This window comes from Schistocerca nitens, chromosome 1 (assembly GCF_023898315.1).
Source record: "Schistocerca nitens isolate TAMUIC-IGC-003100 chromosome 1, iqSchNite1.1, whole genome shotgun sequence".
Taxonomy (NCBI): domain Eukaryota; kingdom Metazoa; phylum Arthropoda; class Insecta; order Orthoptera; family Acrididae; genus Schistocerca; species Schistocerca nitens.
The window spans coordinates 898,521,459-898,547,158 of record NC_064614.1 but is presented as its reverse complement, the minus strand read 5'-3'; the positions used below and the strand labels follow the sequence as shown (position 1 = coordinate 898,547,158).

General features: G+C 39.7%; 1 protein-coding gene across 1 annotated transcript in view; it reads right to left on the bottom strand.

The window, feature by feature from the left end:
• Nucleotides 1-22,069, bottom strand: part of LOC126192160 (sphingomyelin phosphodiesterase 4) — a 211,558-nt gene extending 189,489 nt beyond the window's left edge. The window contains exons 1-3 of the mRNA XM_049932584.1: nt 21,881-22,069; nt 21,500-21,799; nt 7,459-7,561 (exon numbers count right to left, since the gene is read on the bottom strand). Of these exons, the coding sequence (XP_049788541.1) occupies nt 7,459-7,561; nt 21,500-21,799; nt 21,881-21,904 (427 nt within the window). The 5' untranslated portion in view covers nt 21,905-22,069. The remainder of the gene's footprint in view (nt 1-7,458; nt 7,562-21,499; nt 21,800-21,880) is intronic.
• Between the last annotated feature and the right edge of the window lie 3,631 nt (nt 22,070-25,700).

Here is a 25,700-nt window from a genome sequence, read left to right as displayed (position 1 = left end):
CAGCTGCATTTTGCAGTATTGGTAAGTACTGCCAATACAAATAAAGAGCTGAATTAATATTTACTGTGCTTCTGTAAGGCATACCTTTTTTTCTTCCTGTTTCACAGTAATGTGGAATCCAATTAATGTTCTCAATTTAGCAATGATGAAATATGAAGGATGTGGTTTCCAGCCGAAATCACCTATTTCTCCTGAGGACATACAGGGTTTGTATACAAAGTAATGAGGCTGAGCTTGTGAATCAAAATTTATTGTAGTTATTGCTACAACAACTTAGTACTCTTCAATGTATGACCCTTGAGAGTCAACATTCAGCTGCATGTAAGGTTTCCATGCTTCAAATGCTGCCGTGAACACTGAGTCCGGGATGGCAATGGTTGGCCTCACATGATGGACCCTTGCTTCCAGCCTCTTGAGCACTTTGCAATAAAAAGCACTATTGACAGTTTGGCCTTGGTGCACAAACTCATGATGAACCACGCGCCTAACATCACCTTCGCGTTGCGAATGCGAGCCTTTTTTTGGACGTGGGGATGCTGTGGTGTGCCCTTCGGCACTCATGTGCTTTGTCTCCTGGTCGTACTCGAACACCAAAGTTTCATCTCCAGTGATAATGTTATCTAAAAATTCTGGATCAGCTTCAATGCTCTGGAGATTATCTTGGCAGGCAGCCACACATTATTTGTTTTGAACATCTGACAAAATCTTTGGGACCATCTTGGCGCAGATTTTCCTCATCGACAATGCTTTGGTGGTGATGTACAATGTTATTTTATCAAGTCTGAGGTTGTCTCCTATCACCCTGACACTCATCTGACGATCCATGTTCAATAAAACGTGCACGGGGTCGATGTTTTCGTCAGTTTTGCTGCTTGACGGGCCTCTACGCTGTCTTGGCCCTCTTTAAAGCTCTTCATCCACCTGAAAACTTGGGATTTTGACAGGCAATAATTGCCGTAGGCTTGTCGACACATACCCAATGTTTCTGTACCCAATTTTCCTAGTTTCACACAAAACTTTATGGCATAACGTTGCTCGAGCATTTGCGTCACGACCAACGACTCTGCGACGTGTCCACTCAATACGCGACGCTGGCAAGACATGAGCCCACAGGTGACTGGCTCGCCTCGCATTTTCAGCCAGACACCCTCCACCACCAATCCCCCTGGGTGAGCACACCCTGCGAAGTACAGTAGCATTAGAAAAAGACCTGTCTCTCTCCTTTTTATGCAAACACTGTATGCATCATTTGTTAGTTGAGTTCCTTGACATTCATTCGAATAATATCAAAATTTCGTTTGAAACTGTGGATACGTTAGAAGAAATAGGAAATAACTGCGACGATCCATGAATTGTGGTTCAGATGACATCAGTTGTGCCAGTAACAGCTCTGATGAAGAATACCTTCCAAGTCTTTAAAAAACACACACACACGTACTGCAACAGCTTTCAGTGACAAAGAAAATGCAGTGAAATATTGGTTAAACAAAGCAGTGAAAAATGCTTGAAGTTACGTAGTGTTCAAAAGCATTTTAGTTTCATAAAATTGGAGCATGACCTGTACAAATGGAGGCATGAATTACATGAAGTAAGAAATATGCGCCAAACGGAAACTCAAAACCATCTGAATGAAAAACTGTTTGAAATATTTAGAACTGCTTATGAGAGGCTATGCAGTGTTACCAATGGAGATCTACAAGACTGGGCCCTCCAAATTGCATCTGACATGAACACTGCTAATTTCCAGGTTTCGTCTTCCTTGCTACACAGGTTCAAGAAATTGTACAGAATAGGAAGTCGCAAAGTTACCAAGTTTATGTCATGTAAACGTGTAGAACAGCTGCCAGTGATAGCCAATACGATAGAGAAATTCATAGCTGACATAAAAACGAAACTTGCTGTTATCCCCGCAACTTCTGTTTATAATGCTGATCAGTCATGTTTTGTGAAAGAACTCTGTTCTCACTGCACTTTATCATTTCAGGGTGAAAAAAAGATGGAGTCAGTTGCCCAATCAATGAATGCGGCGACACATTCATATACGATAATGCCAGTGATAAGTATGAATGGTTTACTGTTTCCACAGCTGTATCTCTGTCTTCAAGAACCACAAGGCAAATTATGACCAAAAATTAAAAAAAAAAAAAAATGGACTGTTTAGTTGCAAAAATCTTGTAATCAAACATATCAAAATCTGGAAAAATGGTAGAAAATAATTTTCAACATTTTGTTCAAAACGTATTCCTGCCATCTGCAAAGGTTAATTCATTGCTTTTGTTGGATTCATGGTCTGGATGTAATGATGCCTCTGTTTTTTTGCGGAGGATGACGAAAAATCTGTAGATATAATGTGGATCCCACCTGCAACTACTAGTAAGATTCAACTTCTCGATAATGAATTTTTTCGACAGTCACAAGCATTTTTCAGGAAATTATTAGACAACATAATTTCTGATACCTCTCTCTCATTTCAGGTCTATCAGCGGAACAGTATTCTTAAGCTCCAGTCATTTGTGCAATACCAGTTTTCTTCGCCACATTTTACGAATTTGATCAAGTATGCCAGGTATGCAGCGCAATATGCAGAACAATAACTGGGACCATTTCTGACTCCATCCCAGTTCTGTCTAAATAAAACTAGTGGTTACTCCGAAGTGCCTGACTGCATCAATTTTTCCTTTGTCTGGTGTGCCTGGTGCAAGAAAAGTTTTTGTTTCTGTCGTCCAATAGACACTTTGCGTTTTTGTGATGACTACAGGGAATAAACAAAGTACTGTTTCGCTAACAGTCAAATGTACAACATTCAAACATTATTATAAGGAATGGCCTACAAGAATTGTTATAAAATGTAGTACAGCAAGACACATTTCATTTCAACACATTACAAGTCCTCATTGATGGAAGTCATCTGTGACATCAAACATTGCAATAATTTTATTTTCTCTGCTAGCCACTTTTATCAGAATTACATGTGCAAGAATTGAATTGTCGAAATGAAGTTATTAAAAAAAAAAATGTCTGTATAGCTTAAACCAAATTTTCACTGGAGCAAATAAGTTAACAAGCACGAGAAATAGAGAATTCTGTCTGGTGTATCCAAAAGGCCTCTTGCAGTCTTTCAACTGGATGCCACTGCAGTTACTTACATGTCCCTAATCTTTCCTAGTTACCTAACTGGAAAATGGAGACCTGCCGTTTAACATGGAATCCGAACCACAGGTCTTTCGTGGCCACTCCAACATCTGTGAGAAGTGAATGTTCAATTAAAAGTCATAGTGAAAAAGCTGTGGTCCAAACGGGATTTGATCCTGCACTTTGTGGATCACAAAGCACACGCTTTGCCACTAGACCATTTTCTTTTTCTTTTTTTTTTTTAAATAAATAATATGACCATTAGACCTTACACGCATAGTGGAAACGCTAACTGCGTCACCTCTTGAGATGATGCTCAACATCAGTAATTAGTGTTTATAAATTTCCCCTCAATGGTAATGAGAAGCCAGGGAAAAATGGCAGTGACATACATGGAAAATTTTGGACAAGTGCTAAGTAGAGATGGAGATGCAATTCCGTGTAAGAAGCATGATCTCCACGCATGTCACGCTTCCATACAAGTTGAGACACTCAAATTCTTCCTCCTCTGCAGCATTTTACATTATCCATCAAGAACAGTGAGCTTGAAATGCAAAATAACCCTTATTGAACAGCAAAGTTTCGCATTCTGGCTCTAACAAGATAAAATTGTATCCTGTACACTGAATATTAGCTCCAAAAACTAAAAACAAAGTTTTCATAGGCAATGTTCCCTACCTTGTGTTCTCTTCCATTCCCTCCAGTATATACGATTCTATCCATATTAGTGAATTTTCTGCAAATGCTCATTCGTACATGTTCACTTCCATTCGTTCCATGATAAACCAGGCTTTAGGTGCTTAAAACTGGTGTCTGTGAACTCCGGATAATTCTGCTATACGCCGCTGCGTGAGTGATTTGCCGAGTCGCATGCTATACAGGCAGGGCACTACAAACTGCTGTTATAAACTGTTCTTCACATGGGAAAAATGTGCAACTTCAACATTTTTTACAAAATACTTGCAGCGCCTCTTAGCAGCTAAAATTTTGGCTTCCATCAGCTCCAAACAAAAGTCATTATAAGTTGCTGATGGATTTAGTCACAATTTAATATTCTCCTCGCAATTTGGAATATGTCCAGTTATAGATGTTAGTCTTATTATTACTATTATTACCAATTCTGTCATTTACTACAATAAAACAAATACAATATTGCAATCTAAACGATGATACTAAAATGGATACTGTAGAAAACAAAGTTAAGAACTAGATTACAGCATACTTTAAAATTATAAGACAATCAACATTAGAACATAGTTTAGCAAAATAACAGGGTTGCTGCTGTTTTTATTGGCACTGAGTTGCAGCTCATGTAGACATTATTCTATTACCAGAGAAGTATTCTATAATACTGTACAAAGGTTGCTCTTTCAATATACACATTTTAGTTCTAATAGTTCGAATGGTAATGATTAAATATTCTTAAGTAGAGCATTAAATAATTTTAGGGTCACCATTGGGAAGCAGTACTGTGTCTTAGTTAATCAATATCTGTACTGTCTTTGAAGTGAGTGATCTGTTAATCAACTCTATCTGCAAGTCCGAAGATTTGTCTTTGTGTGAACAAGGCAATCTTATCATCTGCAAACTGCAAGGAGTGCCCATTGGCGTCGGTGTCCTTAAAGAAAATTAAGAATAGAGGCCCTATTACAGATCTCTGTGAAATCTGTGACACAACATGTTTTTATTTCATTTCACCTGAGTTTGCTCACTGAACCGATACATTCTGCCACTTGTTATTTAAGTAGGATTTGAGTTTTTAGAACAGATGATTTTAACTTGCTGAGAAGGGCCTTATGTGGGATACAATCAAATGCTTTACTAAGGTCACAAAGTAACACTGCTATAGATTCCTTTCCTTCAAAACCCTGACTTATATTTGCAACTAAGTACTGCAGTTGTCATTGACTTGCCCTTCTGAAAGCAGTGCTGCATATCGTAAAAGAGGTTATTTCCTTCAAAATAACCTCATAGGTGACCTCTCATTATGGACTCCATCACCTTAGCTAGCACTGGTATTATAGATTTAGACCTGCAGCTTGACATTTCATGAGGATTACCTTTTTCGTAAACTGCTACTGTACATGCTACTTTCAGGAAGTCTGGAAATTCATTGGCATGGAGGCATTCATTTATTACTGCTGTCAGTGGTTGAGAAGTTTTACACATTACTCTGTTTAAAATAGTACAGGACATGTTGTAAATATCAGGACTCCCTGAGGGTTTGTAATTTATTTATTATTTTCATTGTGTCTTTTGGACACACTCCCTTCCATATTACCATGCTGCATTTATTTCCAAATTTCACAGCAACTGCAGGATCTGTCCCAAAGTCTGGAATTTTGTCTACTGTGCTTTCCACTATGTTTATAAAATATTCATTAACTTCATCTGGACCACAAGAAGCAGAACGAGAGATGGGTTTTTGCCTATGTTCATTAACCAGATCCCAGCTGCCTTGCAAGAATTTGTGAGCTTCTTCTATAAATCTGAAATTTTTTCCTTCTTTGCTTTTTCTACTTCTATTCCACACATCCTTTTGGACTCTTGCAGTATAGTCTATCCTCAATGGCAATATCTCCAGTAGCTTTGGCTTTATCATTTAGTAGTCGTACAATGCATTTTTTAAAACTAATCTAGAGGTATACCAGCTCTTTACTTTGACAGTTTTCTGTGTGTATTTTGACTTGGCAAATGCATCTCTCTTGAGTTTTGGTGGAACATTTTCATCAAATTTGGCTTTAGGAGCCTGGAACATGAAACAACATATCATTTCAGTTCTTCAGACATTCCATACCAATCTGTAGAAGACACTGCACTTTTGAAATCAACTAAATTTTTCTTTACAATAATCTTACTTCCAAAGACATAATCTGAAAGCCAGTTGGGAATTTGTAGTGTCGTGTGCTTACTGAGCTTGTCCATAGCTTCATGGTTACTGCAATGTGATCTGCATGCAAAGGGTGAACCACACTTACTTTGTAGCCCCAACTCTGTAGGTTCATGACAGCTGTATGAAGACATACAACATCTCTTGTTGGTAAATAACTTGCCACAAATAGTCCATAGCTGCTTACTAAGATCACAGAAGCTCTATTTGTCACTGCCTTACCCAGTCTGAACGCTGAAGTATCCACTTAAGGCAATTTTTGCTCCTAAGCGCACTAGATGACACAAACAGCTTCCCATTTTGCTGATGAAGTTCGCATCTAGTAGCCCCGGACAAGGCAATTCTAGAGCCAAGCCCACACAGAGTTACATCAGTTTTCTTAGTACTGAGCTTACTATCTGCATACATACACACACTATCATGGGCAGAAGTTTCTCTAACCATGCTTTCACCATTTCCAGTTATTCAATATGCCCATAGTATTCTATTTGTGGTTGGGCTAGCCAGTGATGACAGACATAATACATCAGGTCTCACTTCATCAATAAACAATGGTAGTTTATAAAGTTTTGTCCTAAGGTACAGCACATTTGCACTGGCTATAACAAATCCTGCAATTTTTCAGTGGTGACATTTACTTTTCTGTGCATCCTCTGGAATAAAAAAGTCTTATCACCACTTTCTTGGGCCATATATTACCCATTATTTTAAGTAAAAATGAATACCAGTTTTGAAGCTACTATTCAATCCCTTCATTAATCAGTTTTTCAACTGTAAAACTGTTGTGATTCAGGAAAAGTGTTTTATAAGAAGTTCAATATCTCATTGATTTAATATTATCAAATTCATTCATATCAAAATTCACCCCATAGACTTTTGTTATCACCCTTTTCATCTTGTCAACCATTGCCATGCCTGTTAAAAATAACTAACACATGTTGCGAGGTGCAGTAGTAGTGGTAATCCTGACCAGGCCATGAAAGAAAGGAAAAATAGGTATAACATTTTATTAACAACAAAGGCATTTAGAGGGCACACGCTCAGACCAGGGGAGGAATATAGCTATGTCTCCTTTAAAGGAATCACAGCTTGCCCATCATAATTAGGCCACTTAATTTTCTGTGGCTTAGATGTAGGCTATAAACACATTCACAATCTCGATCAGTCACACTGAAAATCAAAAAAGTCTTGAAAATTAATTATTTTAGTTTCATGCATTAATGATAAGTGTGTTGGGCAGTTTTGTTGGTGTACACAAGTATGCCTTATAAAATAGTGACTGCGCTATATTTATGACAAAAATAAATTGACTTACTATGCTACACAAAGGCAAACACAGTATTCTGTAATTTATGGTACACAAAGAAGCCCAATCTCTGCATTTCTTACAACACTTCCACAATAAACCAATACTTGCAGAAAAACTAAAAGGATACTCAACACGACTGATACACGTGTTCGTGTATTTGGATCTATTTGTATTTTTCCAACATACAACTGCGGCACTCCACCATCCTCAATGATATGCCGTAAGCTTACCTAAAACAAAATTAGACATTTTCTATACATGTAAGAATGAGATTTAAACAACGTTTAATGACTGTAATGTAATATACAATCTCTGCTCCCTGGTGAAATTAATGCAGTTATACTAATTTGACAATATTAAGCATTTAACAGTGTCTTCAGTATCACCACCAGACTCGTGTACATCAGATGAAGATGTTGTTCGCAGTCGAGGGATTCATGGAATGTCATGCACATTGGGTAGTGCCTCCGGAGTATTAGCTTTCTTGGTCAAACACAGACACCGAAGTTAGTCACAAACTATCACGAACCCATATCTTTTGTACTTGGCCAATGCTCACTTTCCATAAGGGTTAAATTCTTTGCACAATTATGCGGACGGCTGCCCTTTCGAGAGAGGAGATGTTACTCCGTGGTGGCGGCGCCCACCGCAATGTATGTGAGGCCTCTTGCCTAATCTCTTCCGGTCCACTAGAGAAGACGAAGATCTGATAGTTCTACCAGCGGACAAAGGCAACGCAACGGTTCTTCTGTCATGTGATGACTATCTGGGAAAGATAGATCTCTTACTTGAAGACTCAGCATACAAAACATTGCAGGATGACCCAACTGAACGGATAAAACGGAAGACGCTTTCACTGCTGAAAGAAGAGTTCTTTACCTGACGACGTTCTGAAAAAACTTCGTCCTGGTGCTGCCATGCCACCGAGATTATACGGTCTACCGAAGATTCATAAGGAAGGGGTTCCGCTTCGTCCGATCGTGAGTAATTTGGGTGCTCCTACCTACAATCTAGCCAAGTATTTAGCATCTGTTCTTGGCCCTCACGTCGGTAAATGCGAACATCACATTTCCAATTCTATGGTGTTTATTCAGAGATTGAAGTCTTTGTCTCTTAGTCCCTGGGATTTGCTTGTGAGCTTTGATGTCGTCTCGCTTTTTACCCGGGTTCCTCTGCAAGAATCCTTGCAATTAATTGGTGAGAAACTGGATGAGGAAACGACTAGGCTTTGTCGCCACGTGTTGACGTCGACGTACTTTCTATTCAATGACAAATATTTTGAACAGACTGACAGAGTGGCTATGGTGAGCCCATTGTCCCCAATAGTCGCCAACCTTTTTATGGAAAATTTTGAGGACATGGCGCTGAAGACGGCGTCCTTAAAACCAACCTGTTTTTGGAGGTACGTTGACGATACGTTTATGGTGTGGCCTCATGGGAGAGAAGCTCTTGACCGCCTCCTAGATCATTTTAATTCCCTGCATCCTAGCATCAAGTTTACCATGGAGGTGGAAAGTGATGGAAAGCTTCCGTTTCTGGATGTTCTGGTGTACAGAAAGGATGATGGGACACTGGGACACAGTGTTTATCGAAAGCCTACGCACACGGACCGTTACCTACATGCTTCTAGCTGTCATCCATCGTTCCAGCGTACGGGGGTCCTGCAGACGTTGGCGAGAAGAGCTTATGCCATTTCAGATGGAGAAAGCTTGACACAAGAATTGGACCATCTTAAGATTGTGTTCAAGCAGAATGGCTATACAGATAAACAGATCTGTCGTGCTTTCCAGTTTGGACCTTCGCCTGAACCACCAGAAGATACCTGCAAATCGGCGGGTTTTCTGCCTTTTGCTGGGAGCATTTCCTCGAAGATAGGAAGGATTCTGAAAAGATATCATATCAAAAGTATTTTTCGTCCGCCAGCCAAGATTAGAGCGCTCCTTGGCTCTGTTAAGGATGACTTGGGTTTGAGGAAGCCCGGTGTGTACAAGATCCCTTGCCACTGTGGGAAGGCTTATATTGGTCAGGCGATCCGGACCATTCAGGACCGATGTGTTGAGCATCAGCGGCACACACGGCTACTTCAGCCTGAGAAATCTGCAGTGGCGGAACACTGTCTCACCGAGGGACACAGAATGCTATATGACGAGACACAAATGGTTGCCCCTGCATCTCGTTATTGGGACTGTGTTTTAAAAGAATCCATACAGATTCGTTTATCAGACAATCTTATTAATAGAGACAAGGGTTATCTTTTAAGTAAGACTTGGGACCCAGTGTTATCTGACATTAAAAAACAACGGTCTGTGGTTCAATCGTCGGAATAAAATTTTTTAATTTTTGACAGCGATATATCGATTTCGCCTGTTTCCACCACTGGCGGCGGGGTATGTCTACTGCGCTAGAGGGCAATTACGGCACCTTCTCGCGCACGCGTTGTGGGTCTTCTGCGGCCTATATAGGGGCCGCCGCTTGCGCTGGGAAGTCAGTTCCGGCGAGATCGTGCACCAGCACTCTCCCCTGAAGATGGCGGCCAGTTGGACTGCGGAAATATTGTGTCATGAAGACGTAATGATCCGGCTGCATACCCGAGAAGAATATTATCAATTATTACGCCGGGAAAGCCTTCGTAGTCACATTGTTAGCAACTGTTGGAAAATATACTGTGTTGCAGATTATTGCTCCTAGAGTGCAGTACATAGGGCATGTGTTAAGAAATGATGGTCTAGTACAAATTGCAGAGCATTTTGCAGCTATAGAAAATTTGCCAGTTCCCTAGAATATCAGGAGTTAGTCAGTTTTGGAGAATATGAATCCATATGCAAAATTCACTCCATGGGATGCTCACCTTAGTCATCCATTGAATCACCTTTGCAAGAAAGGAGTGAAATTTTGTTTGGTTAGAGGCATATGGGCTAGAACTGCAGAAACTGAAGCAAAACCGCTGCTCTGTCCCGTGTTTGGTCACATTCACCCCTGGCAAACCTTTGACACCGGCCAGTAATCCATCTCCGTACAGTGATCTATCTCAGAAATATCAATGGCTCAGAGTTGCCTACTGCATTCATCTCCAATCAAAGATAAGTTAGTCTCAAATTGAGGAGGCGGCACTTGCAATCATATATGGAGCAAAAATGTTGCATGTTTTCTTGTACAGAATGAAATGCCACCTCCTTATAGACAATAAGCCACTCATCTCATTGTTTGCTTTGGTCCAGGCTCCCTAACAGAATCTCACAGCTTTTCCAGTGCTGCATCTTGTTTCTGAGTAATTATTCCTACGACATTCACTACATGCCCACCTCACAGCAAGCAAATTAGGAAGCTTTGTCATGGTTAACAGTGGGTCCTGACATTTAACTTTGACAAGGAGGCAATCAGTTTTGCATTGGACCAGAACTTTCAGCATATTCTCAACAAATTTCCTTTGACAGAACAGGAAGTCACAGCAGTTACAATTGAAGATCAATTATTATGCAGAGTAATTCCAGAAGTCCATCATGGATGACCGCAATGTTTTCCCATGGGGTCAGACCAAGCACTCCAGATGTATTTCACACTTCATGACAGCATCAACATTGCAGAAGATATCCTACTGTTAGCTACAGAAGATTGGGACTGCCATATAGTAATTGTACCATCATTGTAAGAACACACTCTGCAGGAGATACACTCCAAGCAGAGATGTCACACATGAAAGCGATGTTTCTATTGGTAATAATTAATCACACTATCAAGCAGTGTGCCCACAACAAGACAGCTATGCTACAAAAATGTTCTCCATGGCCCACGTTACAGCACATGTGGACTTCACTGGTCCCTTCTCAGGGGTCAATTGGCACCTATACCATAAGTAGCACAAGTCAAACAATGGAAAATCCAGGACAGAATGTAACAATTAGAGAAGAAAAGTTGCTTCTCATCATATAGTGGAGATGCTGAGTCGCAGATAGGCACAACAAAAAGATTCACACAATTATAGCTTTCGGCCATTCAGGCCTTTGTAAACAATAGACACACACACACACACACACACACACACACACACACACACACACACACGCAACTCGCACAAACGACTGGAGTCTCAGGCAACTGAAACCACATAAGAGGCACAAGTGTTGCACACGTTGGGCAGTACCTCTGAAGTCTTAGCTTTTCTGGTTCAACCACACTGACTCTGTAGTCATTTGCATCCTAACACAAGGCAGAGTCTTGTTCACTCAGCCTATGCTCATTTTGTGTAAGTGTTCAAGTCTTTGCACTATCGCAGTCTTACAGTTTCCCTGTTGGTCCCTGATGATGCCTCCTAATACACTGCTCACAGGTTAGTTTGACAGCAACATTTTTTGCAGGTGTCACATGTTGTATTCCACGCGCTTCCCAAAGTATTTTTCCATCGATGTTATCATCTTGCTAACTGAGACGTAACAGCCTGCACCAAAATGCAGCAGGAAAATGGTTTGATTTATGAAGTTTTCTTGTTGTGATTGATCAATCAACAGTGTTCATTGTTTCTTTTAAAGTCATTAAGTGAGTTGACCATTTTATTTCATATCTACTACAGTGGAAAATGGTTTGTGATATGTTCATTAAGATTTCGCTGGACATCTCACTTCAGAGTTGGAAAATACTGAAATGTAACTTCCACACAGACAATGGGGCACAGGAAAATAAATATGTATCAAAGGACATAACAGACAATAGGAATTGAAGTTTTGTACCTCACATTCCTGTCGGAGTCCAGCCAGTAAGCACACAAGACAACTGTTCAAGGCACATGAAGCTGAATAGGCCAGTCGTCTAAATACTGCAAGACGGGACAGTTTAATTGGCAGCAAACCCAAAAAACTAATATGAGGTACAAAACTACTTTAACATCTCATCGCTAAAATCATCCACGATTGCCACAAGTTTCCCCAAGTGAAATTCCTTGATATTTCCCCGATTTCCTGACAAGTCTTAGCATTTTTCCCTAACAAATTTTGAGATTTCAAGAGTAAGTTATCTTATGAGTTGACAATCTGTATTTGCAGCTGTGGTACAAGAAACAACAGTGCAAATGAGGAAATACCTATTAAAAAAAACTGGTTAGCAGATGACATTTCCTGATGTAAGCAAAAATCTTAAGTACTAACATCAACATCCTCTGTAACGAGTTGTTTTTAGATGGAGAAAGCAAGCCAAATGGTACATGTGTTTCATTAAGACCACTGATGTTATTTTATTCCAATATAATGAAATGCATCTGGTGATAAAAATGCGCACTTCCTTGGAGTCGCAAGACAGATTTAAAATACCTTCACTGATTTCAGAAATAACCTTTGAAAAAAGTAAGCCTCTTGAAAGAAGCACATAAGGTGGGGAAGAATTGCGTAAACCAACACTGTACACGACCGCTAATAAAATTTGCTTCTATTATGTTCGTTATTGTTGGTTATTACCCACTGAGTTATATCTATTATTTTACAGGTATTTTGGGATTTTCTTTTGAGAAATGTATGAGTATAGAGCGTACAAACTGCCTGCAACTGACTATTTTCTTCTTCTTATTGTTCATACTTTCTAACACAAACTACTTTTTAAGTGCCAACATATACTAGAACAAATAAAATTTCTATAAAACACCACACTACACAACATACTTGCAGTGAGACAGTTGCAATTCCTTAAGTCCAGAGCCCATGGCCACTGGCCTGCTGAAGAGGACCGCAGTCCTGAAGAGGACCGCAGTCCTGTGTCCATGGATAAACCATGAAAATCTGCTGCATTACACCACACACAAACTGAGCTGGCCTTTGGGCAGATTGTTGTTTTTGTTGTGGTCTTCAGTCCTGAGACTGGTTTGATGCAGCTCACTATGCTAATCTATCCTGTGCAAGCTCCTTCATCTCCCAGTACCTACTGCAACCTACATCCTTCTGAATCTGCTTAGTGTATTCAACTCTTGGTCTCCCTCTACGATTTTTACCCTCCACACTGCCCTCCAATGCTAAATTTGTCGTCCCTTGATGCCTCAGGACATGTCCTACCAACCGATCCCTTCTTCTAGTCAAGTTGTGCCACAAACTTCTCTTCTCCCCAATCCTATTCAACACCACCTCATTAGTTACGGGATCTACCCACCTAATCTTCAGCATTCTTCTGTAGCACCACATTTCGAAAGCTTCTATTCTCTTCTTGTCCAAACTATTTATTGTCCATGTTTCACTTCCATACAATCACTTTCAGAAACGACTTCCTGACACTTAAATCTATACTCAATGTTAACAAATTTCTCTTCTTCAGAAACGCTTTCCTTGCCATTGCCAGTCTACATTTTATATACTCTCTACTTCAACCATCATCAGTTATTTTGCTCCCCAAATAGCAAAACTCCTTTACTACTTTAAGGGTCTCATTTCCTAATCTAATTCCCTCAGCATCACCCAAATTAATTCGACTACATTCCATTATCCTCGTTTTGCTTTTGTTGATGTTCATCTTATATCCTCCTTTCAAGACACTGTCCATTCCATTCAACTGCTCTTCCAAGTCCTTTGCTGTCTCTGACAGAATTACAATGTCATTGGCGAACCTCAAAGTTTTTATTTCTTCTCCCTGGATTTTAATACCTACTCCAAATTTTTCTTTTGTTTCCTTTACTGCTTGCTCAATATACAGATTGAATAACATCGGGGAGAGGCTACAACCCTGTCTCACTCCCTTCCCAACCACTGCTTCCCTTTCATGTCCCTTGACTCTTATAACTGCCATCTGGTTTCTGTACAAATTGTAAATAGCCTTTCGCTCCCTGTATTTTACCCCTGCCACCTTTAGAATTTGAAAGAGAGTATTCCAGTCAACATTGTCAAAAGCTTTCTCTAAGTCTACAAATGCTAGAAACGTAGGTTTGCCTTTCCTTAGTCTTTCTTCTAAGATAAGTCGTAAGGTCAGTATTGCCTCACGTGTTCCAACATTTCTACGGAATCCAAACTGATCTTCCCCGAGGTCGGCTTCTACCAGTTTTTCCATTCGTCTGTAAATAATTCGTGTCAGTACTTTGCAGCTGTGACTTATTAAACTGATAGTTCTGTAATTTTCACATCTGTCAACACCTGCTTTCTTTGGGACTGGAATTATTATATTCTTCTTGAAGTCTGAGGGTATGTCACCTGACTCATACATCTTGCTCACCAGAAGGTAGAGTTTTGTCAGGACTGGCTCTCCCAAGGCTGTCAGTAGTTCTAATGGAATGTTGTCTACTCCCGGGGTCTTGTTTCGACTCAGGTCTTTCAGTGCTCTGTCAAACTCTTCACACAGTATCTTATCTCCCATTTCATCTTCATCTACATCCTCTTCCATTTCCATAATATTGTCCTCAAGTACATAGCCCTTGTATAGACCCTCTATATACTCCTTCCACTTTCTGCTTTTCCCTCTTTGCTTAGAACTGGGTTTCCATCTGAGCTCTTGATATTCATACAAGTGGCTCTCTTTTCTCCAAAGGTGTCTCTAATTTTCCTGTAGGCTGTATCTATCTTACCCATAGTGAGATAAGCCTCCACATCCTTACATTTTTCCTCTAGCCATGCCTGCTTAGCCATTTTGCACTTCTTGTCGATCTCATTTTTGAGATGTTTGTATTCCTTTTTGCCTGCTTCATTTACTGCATTTTTATATTTTCTCCTTTCATCAATTAAATTCAATATTTTTTCTGTTACCCAAGGATATCTACTAGCCCTAGTCTTTTTGCCTACTCGATCCTCTGCTGCCTTCACTACTTCATCCCTAAAAGCTACCCATTCTTCTTCTACTGTATTTCTTTCCCCCATTCCTGTCAATTGTTCCCTTATGCTCTCCCTGAAACTCTCTACAACCTCTGGTTCTTTCAGTTTATCCAGGTCCCATCTCCTTAAATTCCCACCTTTTTGGGCAGATTGGTGAGGCTAAATTCGACGGGCGGTGCCTGTGCAGAAGTGGGACCTAAATGGCTTTAGATTGGCAGGCCCGATCCATTACAGATATCCTCAGAAATGGCCTGCAGTTTTGGCCCCTCACAGAAATCCACTTGTGTGGCCAGCTATTCACGAGCCACAGAGAGCATGTAGATGAAATGAGACCGTGGTGATCAATCCATGCAACAGATAACTTGTTCAAATACTCTGAGAATTAATAATAACGAGGACAGGTAGCAATTCACCATGAATATGATTGCTGAGCCGCAAACAGGCACATAGAAAAGACACTCTCACAACTAAATTTTCAGCCATAGCGTTTGTCAGAAAACGAGAGAGTGCGCACACACACACACACACACACACACACACACACACACACACACGTCATGGACACACGACCACCGCCTCTGGCCATTGAGTCTACAGTCTCACAATCAGATCCAAACAAACCACTCCTCGTGTTTCCCTGCCTCTCATCAGCAGCAGCCAGACTAGCACCAAGAAGTAGTGGCAGCACTGACTGCAAGCTGAGGGAGTGGTAGGAAGGGGAGAAGAAGTAGTAATGAGTGAGTAGGGAAATGGCACCTGTACCTCAGCTACACCAAGCCAGCAACAATGCACGACACCTCAGTAAACAAACCATTTCATCTGAGACAAAAATTAAATTTTTCCAGTGTCTTTTTTTCTTTTTTTTTTCAAATTTCCCTGATGTGTTTGAGAGTCCATGATATTCCCTGATTTCCAGAACCTGTGGCAACCCTGTCATTTCAAGTAACCTAGACAGGACTACTCAATAATCTTAGCTTCACCTCACTGATTGATAACCTGTCACATGCCAAATAGAAATGAAAAGATCTGTCAATTGATTATATAATTTACACTGCTTAAAAATATCTCTTCACAATGCAAGGCATCTTAAATACAATTTATGTGCTGTTACATGCTCTTTATGAAACAAAGATATTACATGAAACAATTGTCAATCAGCTCTAATCAACAGAGTATCATCAGGATACCTCAGAAATTGAACGGGCACACTCAAAAGGTACAAAACTAATTCTTTTTGCTGTAGGTGCAAACTGATAGAAGGAAGTGTGGCAGTTTACACGCACAACTCTCTTAGGTTGCAGTAAGTAAGTGAACACAACATTAAACAAAATTTGTAATGTGGCTACAAGGATTTTGCAACTGAGTCCTTTCACAGAAAGTTCTAGGTTTGCTTGCTGTGTCAAGTTCTGATAAAATTTCAAGCTTTCAATAACAGCCTCCAACATCTTTATGCGGGGCTAAAACTGACTGTCTTGACTGGCAAGGCTCCCACTTTACATCCACAGGACAGCATCTGATTGGCTGAATTAAGTCATTGTCAATTCAGAAATGGCTTGTTCCCAGGTGGCACACTCTACATCCAAATATGTTGTTTCTGCTCTCTATCTAGCTTGCTTGCAGTGCCAGCCCTCACATCAGGCGGTAAACCACAAGAAGTCTTCCTATGTGCTTTTTCTTTATGAAGTGCAAAGGCCACGTCTCTATTGAAGTTGTTTTAACAAAGTCTAATTTAAACTGCTTCTCCGTTCACAGAGTCCCAATAGATCGATGCATGACCAAGTATTCTTGCTTGTTCAAACACAAATCTTGTGCTTATCTAACGGGCTATGCTCTGCCACTGCTGATTTATCCAAATAACTGTATTTAAGGTGACACATGCTGGACGCAGTATTCAGCAACAGTGCGTACAAATCGGCCGATATAATTTTTGCCACACTCTTAAGAAGTGTTATAAATCCTTGGCATTCTCAGGTGGAGATTATCCTGGGACTGGTTGCAAGATCTCTCTAATTCTTCTAGGTGGCTGGAAGATTGGTCTGATCCCTTGCCTGTTTAGGACTCTACCTATCTTGGTAGTTATTGTAACATAGAATGAAAGCCACACTATGTGTTGGTCCTCTTGGCTTGTTTGAACAGCATTGCATCTTGGTTTCCTTGACAGCTTTGATCCAATATCACTGACAGAATACCCATTGTTTCTGAACACCATCGTAAGATGACTGATCTCAGAGCCTACGTGGTCATTGTCCAAAATAGTCCTTGGCTCTGAACTAAGGTGTTCAGCACAGCTCTATTCTGGATGGTGAAAGCTACATCCGTTGAGATCCAGATCTGTATGCGTTCATTTCCTGTACATCCATCAGATTTCCGTTCAACAGACACATCTAAGAAAGGTAACTTACCATCTTTCTCCCCACCTTCACTGCAGGATCGCTGGAGAGCTTTTGTAAAGTTTGGAAATTAGGAGACAAGGTACTGCTATAATTAACCATCGCTGACATCACAATAAAAATTTACAAATGTTTCTTCTCATAATGCAGATGAGGATAGGGTCCAATGAAGACATGGTCAGGCTTGAAGTGCTCTCCCTGTTTACAAACGTACCAGCAGATGATACATTAAAAGCGTTGGCTGCTCATATCTCCCCTTATATTTTGAAATCATTTCAGTACACTTTGAGGTCCCCTTATTTCTTGTACAATGGAAATTACTAACAACTGATGGAACAGCCATGGTTCAGCACTGTCACCTGCCATAGCTAACTTTTTCATGGAAGATTTTGAAAAACAAGTGATGAACAGTGCTCCCTTCCAGCCTTCTACTCCTTCAAATATGATGACGATACATTTTTAATCTGGCTGCATGGCCTGAGGTGCTGCAGCAATTCACTGACAGCTCGAATGGGACATATCCTAGCAAGATTTACAGTGGAGGTGGAGGACAGGAAGTTACCTGTCTTAGATATGTGTGCTGAACAGAAATAAGATAGATGACAAGGCCATTCTACATTTAAAAAAACTGGCACCAACAGATCTGTATCTCAATGGGCATAGCTTTCACCCTCCAACTCAGATGAGAGCTATGCTGAACACATTAGCTCACACAGTCAGGACTACTTCAGACAAGGGCCACATCGGCTCTTGACATAAATCATCTAACAACGGTGTTTAGAAGCTACGCGTAATCTGCCAATGATCACACTGTCAAGGAAACGAAGACATGATGCCATTTAAACAAGCCAAGAGGACCAACAAATAGTGTGGCTTCCATTCTGTGGTGCTAAAACTACCAATACAAGTAGACTCCTAAAAAGGAAAGGAATCAGACCAGTCTTCCAGTTACCAACAAAAATTAAAGAAATGTTGCGACCAATCAAGGATAATCTTGGCCTGACAGCACCGGGGATTTGTAACATTTCTTGCGAGTGTGGCGAAAATTATGTGGGTCAGTCTGTGTGGACTGTTACCAATCGCTGTCTCGAGCATCAGTGTCACCTTAAATACAGGTATTTGCATAGTTCAGTAGCAGCAAAGTACGGCCTGTTAAATAAGCACAAGACTGTGTTTGGACAAAGGAGAATACTTGCTCAGCTACTGGGACTGTGATCAGGGAAGCAGTTAAAAGACTTTGTGAAAACAGTGTCAATAGAAGCACTAGCTGTACATTTAGCAATCCATGGAAGCATGCACTCGATAAAGGAAAAGCACAGAGGAAGGCTTCTCACAGTTCACCGCCTGATCTGAGGGATGGTGCTGCAAGCAACACTGGCTAAAGAGACCAAAAAGAATATATGGACATAGAGACTGCTACCTCAGTACATGGGGGACTGATGACCTTCGCTGTTTAGTCCTTCTTAAACATCCCAACAACAACCACCACCACCACCACCACCACCACCACCTCAGTACACAATATTCCCAGTGCTGACATCACAACATAATACAGCCAATCAGATGCCATCCAGTGCGTATAAAAATGGGAGCCTTTCCTCTTCACGGTAGTAATTTTTACCCAGAACGATAATGACAGAGGTAATCATTGAAAGCTTAGAATTTTATCAGAATTTGACACAGCAAGTAAACTGAGAACTTTTTATGAAAAATTTAGAATGTTTTGCATCCAAAGTACAGCTATAAACACAGCCCTGCTTTATTATAACATTTTACTGCACACAAAAAGGAAATATTATATACAAAATATTGCACTACAGACAACAATGAAATGTTATTGCCAACTTTCTATCAAATAAAGAAACTTAAGACAGATTTGTTACTGCCTGGTTTAATTTAATTTCTGAGCTTATTTCGAACAATATTAGATTGCACAGATTGTTATTAACCATCTGTTACTAGATCCTAAATATTATGAAACTGTAAAAACATGCTACAATAAATTTTGTGTGTGTGTGTGTGTGTGTGTGTGTGTGTGTGTGTGTGTGAGGGGGGGGAGAGAGGGAGGGAGAGAGAGAGAGAGAGAGAGAGAGAGAGAGAGAGAGAGAGAGAGAGAGAGATATCATGATGGTTAAACTCAACTTCATTACATGGAAAATTAATGCTAATATCTAAATTAACAACAGAGTAGAGGTAGGAACTTCACCAAGAAACCATAGTGCATACAAAATTTAAATTATTTCTAAAACATACTTCTCCAACACCTTCAAGTCAGTAATGTGTACGACAAAGAATGAGACCTTATTCTGGTAAGGCTACATGGAAAATAATTAATGTTCATCTGAGTACTGAAATATTCTACAAGTTATACTGGTAAACACAATGTTCCTTCTTGTGTGTTTCATTGTTCTTAAGCTGTTTATGCTACGATGAGTTAGACTAATAGTTATAATTCCTCAAGAAAGGCAGAGTGTACTCCTACACCACTCTAGCTTTCCTGACCAGTGGTCCCATAAGCATTCAAGAAACAGTTGAAGCTCTTATTTCAGAATTCAATTAACGAGTTCAATGAAAATGTTGAAAGCTATAATCTGGTCTGATACAATGAAGCAGATAGTTTTGAGCTACCAGTAGTTCTGCACCTATCACAACCATTTTATAGCTGTCAGTAGAAACTTAGCACTCACGGCTTTCCACAGTAAGAAGATAGATAGGCACTGACTGTGTATACATGGATTCAATGTAGTGCAGCACCTGAGAAAATAACTGAACATTATGGGTAACGAAATAACAATAAAAAAAAAATCTAGTGTCATACAGCATTATTCACGTTGAAACCTCTGAACAAATTAAAAATACGTCAAAAAACAAACTTTACATGTTAAAACTTTAAAGAATATACTGACTACCCCCATTCACAATGAGCATTACCCTGATGGATTGCGTAGTGAGGATGTTCCATCCATATTTTGATGGTCAGTAATACAATGAACTCTACCAAGAACATCCTCAACATCAGTCCATAAATGCCACAGACTCACTGCGCCAAAAACGCCCATACCATAAAATACTAGTTGATATTACAAACAACATACAACAAACAGAGATAAGGACAGCTCACAACTGACAGCTGTTACTACTAATTGTTAACCTTTATTCATCCAAGGATCATCTCACAATGATATGGGAATTTTCACATGAACCAATAATGCAACATGAAATCCTTTACGAGAATAGAAGTGAACAGAAAAAAGGTAACAAAACAAATAACTACAAGTGCCTATTTCCAGAGCAAATGAGAATTTAGGGTATCACAGAACACTCATAACATGTCATATCAAGCCAGACTAAGAGATTAAAGATGGTTCCTCACAAAGCCAAATACAATTTGTCGTCCGAGCATTCAAATTTCACACAATTTCTTGCGAAGAGAAAAAAGACGATAGGCCTACATAGATGATGGTACTATATTCATACTTTAGATAATCTTGTGATTTGAAAGAATTTAAAATAGAAGAAAATAATGTGAATGAGGAAATAATAAGTTTTGAAATGAGGGAAATAAAAAGCTTTGAAATGCAGTTTGGTGGTTGGCCTGAACAGAATTTCAGTCAATTGATGTTGTACTACGGATCTATAGCCTGGTGTTATAGCACAGGCTTTCAAAGTTTTACTCACCAATTCATTACTGTTACTGAAGAGGAAGACATAATTAAAAAGCCCAGACTCCTTTACACAAAAACTCACAGATTTTTAAAAATATATCAGTAACTCTTCACACCATGTTTGAGTTATATTAATTTTTTACTTGAAAATTTGCATGTTTTCCAAAGCAGATACATGTTAAATTCCTCACAGCACCATAGATTACACACTATACTCACAAAATGTAGGGTTAAATAAGCGTGACACCACATACTACCACACAGCAACTACAGTATCCTGAGAAATTCTAACATTGCATCTTTCCGATAAACACACCATTTTTGCATAACGATAATTTACTTACTGGCAACCACGCGACAGGGAAATCGTATCGTAAGTAGTTGTCACTTATGAGTCTGTAGCACATGTGAAACAATGGCCCATACGGCCGAAGGAAGTGGTAAATTATCTCATACTCATGCGGGCTTTGATTCTTATAAATCGAATGCAGTCCCCATCCACAATGATCGGCTGAACCAAAAATACTTTCCAATATCAATGGATACACAATCTGCATTTCTTTGAAAGTACATTCGTTCATAATTCTAATTAGTTCTTCGCATCTCTGCTCCAATGGCAGTCCAAAGACAGTCTGAAGGCGTCCCTGTAAAATATTAATTGTTTATACGAGAAAATTTTAATAAATTTACTCTGTAGACAACACTTTTAACATATGTAAACTTACGTTTTCTCGAGTAATGTCCATCATACGCCCGCAAATTATGACAATTTACTTGATCACAGTTTCCAGAAATGCGCAGTGGTACATATACATATGCTTGATTTCTTATGCAGCAATGTGCACAAGACCACTATTAAAATGCCTTTACATTTAAATTAGGCGCGCTCCACAATACTGTGTACAAGTGGCAGACATATTGCAATTCAAAGAACTTTATCCTGACTCTCGAAGAGAGCACAGTCGAACGGGTATCTGCACAGATTCAGTATTTGCCAAACCAACTCAATATATTCAAACGACCCTCAAGCAACAATAGCTGGATGATGATATCTCAAGGTGAGTTTCCACAGGCATTAATTTTTCACACGTGCATCCCTCGACAATACCACATTTGTGAATCAACTTCATGTGGAAACACCCCACTTCCACCCTACCATACTAACTTTAGCGTCAGTTACGAAAGTTGGAAAACATGCTACTCTCTTGCAAGATGTCGCTTCTTTCACTATCGCATACGAGCATTAAAAACTGCCAATAGGTAGAGCATATTGTTCGTAATATATATTAATGACTTGCCATTCTATATTCATACTAGTTCTTTTTGCTGATGATACAACTATAGTAGTTACATCCGATAAACAAGAATTACCCGAGGAAATTGTAAATAATGTCTTTCAGAATATTATTAGCTGGTACTCTGCAAATGGACTCTCAGTAAATTTTGAGGAAACGCAATAAATACCATACAGTTCTGTACAGTAAATGGTAACCACAGACTTTGAAAAGAAGTCTGTTGCTAAGGCAGAATATTCAATATTTCTGGTTGTGGGCATTGTTGAGAAATTGCACTGGATGAAACACACTGATGATCTACTGGAACGCTTAGGTTCAGCTACTTATGCCATTATGTTTATTGCAAATTTTGGTGATAAACATATCATTAAATTAGCCCACTATGCCTGTATTCACTCTCTGCTTTCATATGGCATGTTTTGGGGTAAGTCATTATTAAGAGAAAAGGTATCCATTACACAAAATCGTGTAATCAGAACAGCATCAGGGCCACACCCAAGATCACCTAGAAGATATTTATTTGAGGAACTCTGAACATTCACAGTACCTTACTTATATTCACTTATGAAATTTATTAATAACCCACTTCAATACCAAAATAATCCAAAGTAATCCCTCGAACTGCAGACCTATATCATTGACATCGGTTTGCAGTAGGGTTTTGGAGCATATACTGTATTCAAACATTATGAATCACCTCGAAGGGAACGATCTATTGATAAGTAATCAGCATGGTTTCAGAAAACAACGTTCTTGTGCAACGCAGCTAGCTCTTTATTCGCACGAAGTAATGGCCGCTATCGACAGGGGATCTCAAGTTGATTCCGTATTTCTAGATTTCCGGAAAGCTTTTGACACCGTTCCTCACAAGTGATTTCTAATCAAGCTGCAGGCCTGTGGGGTATCGTCTCAGTTGTGCGACTGGATTCGGGATTTCCTGTCAGGACAGTCGTAGTTCGTAGTAATAGACGGCAAGTCATCGAGTAAAACTGTAGTGATATCGGGTGTTCCCCAGGGAAGCGTCCTGGGACCTCTGCTGTTCCTGATCTATATAAATGACCTGGGTGACAATCTGAGCAGTTCTCTTAGGTTGTTCGCAGATGATGCTGTAATTTACCGTCTAGTAAGGTCATCCGAAGACCAGTATCAGTTGCAAAGCGATTTAGAAAAGATTGCTGTATGGTGTGGCAGGTGGCAGTTGACGCTAAATAACGAAAAGTGTGAGGTGATCCACATGAGTTCCAAAAGAAATCCGTTGGAATTCGATTACTCGATAAATAGTACAATTCTCAAGGCTGTCAATTCAACTAAGTACTTGGGTGTTAAAATTACGAACAACTTCAGTTGGAAAGACCACATAGATAATATTGTGAGGAAGGCGAGCCAAAGGTTGCGTTTCATTGGCAGGACACTTAGAAGATGCAACAAGTCCACTAAAGAGACAGCTTACACTACACTCGTTCGTCCTCTGTTAGAATATTGCTCTGCGGTGTGGGATCCTTACCAGGTGGGATTGACGGAGTACATCGAAAGGGTGCAAAAAAGGCAGCTCGTTTTGTATTATCACGTAATAGGGGAGAGAGTGTGGCAGTTATGATACGCGAGTTGGGATGGAAGTCATTACAGCAAAGACGTTTGTCGTCGCGGCGAGATCTATTTACGAAATTTCAGTCACCAACTTTCTCTTCCGAATGCGAAAATATTTTGTTGAGCCCGACCTACATAGGTAGGAATGATCATCAAAATAAAATAAGAGAAATCAGAGCTCGAACAGAAAGGTTTAGGTGTTCGTTTTTACCGCGCGCTGTTCGGGAATGGAATCGTAGAGAGATAGTATGATTGTGGTTCGATGAACCCTCAGCCAAGCACTTAAATGTGAATTGCAGAGTAATCATGTAGATGTAGAATACTAAAGTGCATAGCTACAAAACTAGAAGAAAGGATAGTCATAACTATTCTGCGCTAAATCATGAAGCTATCGCTAAGGTAAGTGATTAATACTGAAATAAGAGTTCATCTAGTTAATACTACACTTTAGACTAGTGCATTTACTTCTCTATGTTATCTATAGAAGGTTTCGCTTTTCTGAGCGTATTTAGATCGAAAAGTAAAGGATTTCGTAAAGCCTGGTAGCCGTTAGTTTTGTTTACGTTTTAGACGTAAATTACGTGTGAGTGAAGATCATTATTTTTGACTAGACTTAGCTGTTCAAAGTTAAATTAATTCGTCTCTGTTATACATAATTTAGATAGTTAGCTAAAACTTTGGAGGGCAAGTTAAAAAGTTTGTTCACATTAGCGTTTAGTTACGTATTAGTACAGGTTGCGAAACTTCAGTGGTCTTGCATCAAGTTACTCTCCGCTTGTGCGTAAATTTTTCGATATTAAGGTGCATTTACACTGCGATTTGTATCGGCACATGTATGAGATACATGTATATGCGACTTTGCAACATGTATCGCGACTTGTATGAGTTGACAAGTATCAATTTCATACATGTATGAGCGTGCGTTTACACTGATTTGTATCACTGTGCGATGGCTTCCGACGACGATTTGGAAGATTTCACATTTTTATGTGCTGGTACACTTGCTCTTTTGGAAGATGATAGGAAGAAAAGGCGGAGGAAGCGTAGATGGTGGCAGAGAGAGTTTCTTCGCAAACGCGCTACTCACGGAGCTTACGCAATGCTCGTTCAGGAATTAACGCTAGAGGATGGCACATATTTTAGAAATTATGTTAGGATGAGTATGGAGGATTTCCGCGGTTTGCTATCTCTTGTTGCTCCTCTTGTGTCCAAAACCAACACAAACTTTCGGGAAGCGATTCCACCAGAGGATCAGTTGGCAGTAACACTCCGTTTTTTGGCCACTGGGGATTCCTTTACGACGTTAATGTATCTGCATAGAATATCAAAAAGTGCCATACGCAACATTATTCTTCGTGTTTGCGAGGCCATTGTGCAAGTTTTATCCCAAGAAGTGAAGGTAAAAGTTATATATATATATATATATATATATATATATATATATATATATATATATATATATATATATATATATATATATATATCAGAGTATGTAATACATTATATAATTTTTTCATGCATCTGGCACGTATATCAGTTTTTTGCTATTATTCCGGCGGCCTCGCGTGATAATGTTGACAACGGATGCTAATGCCGACAATCGTGTGTGAGACGTTGGCATTAGCAATCGCGCGACAATGCAAATGTTTTGTCATGAAATCTT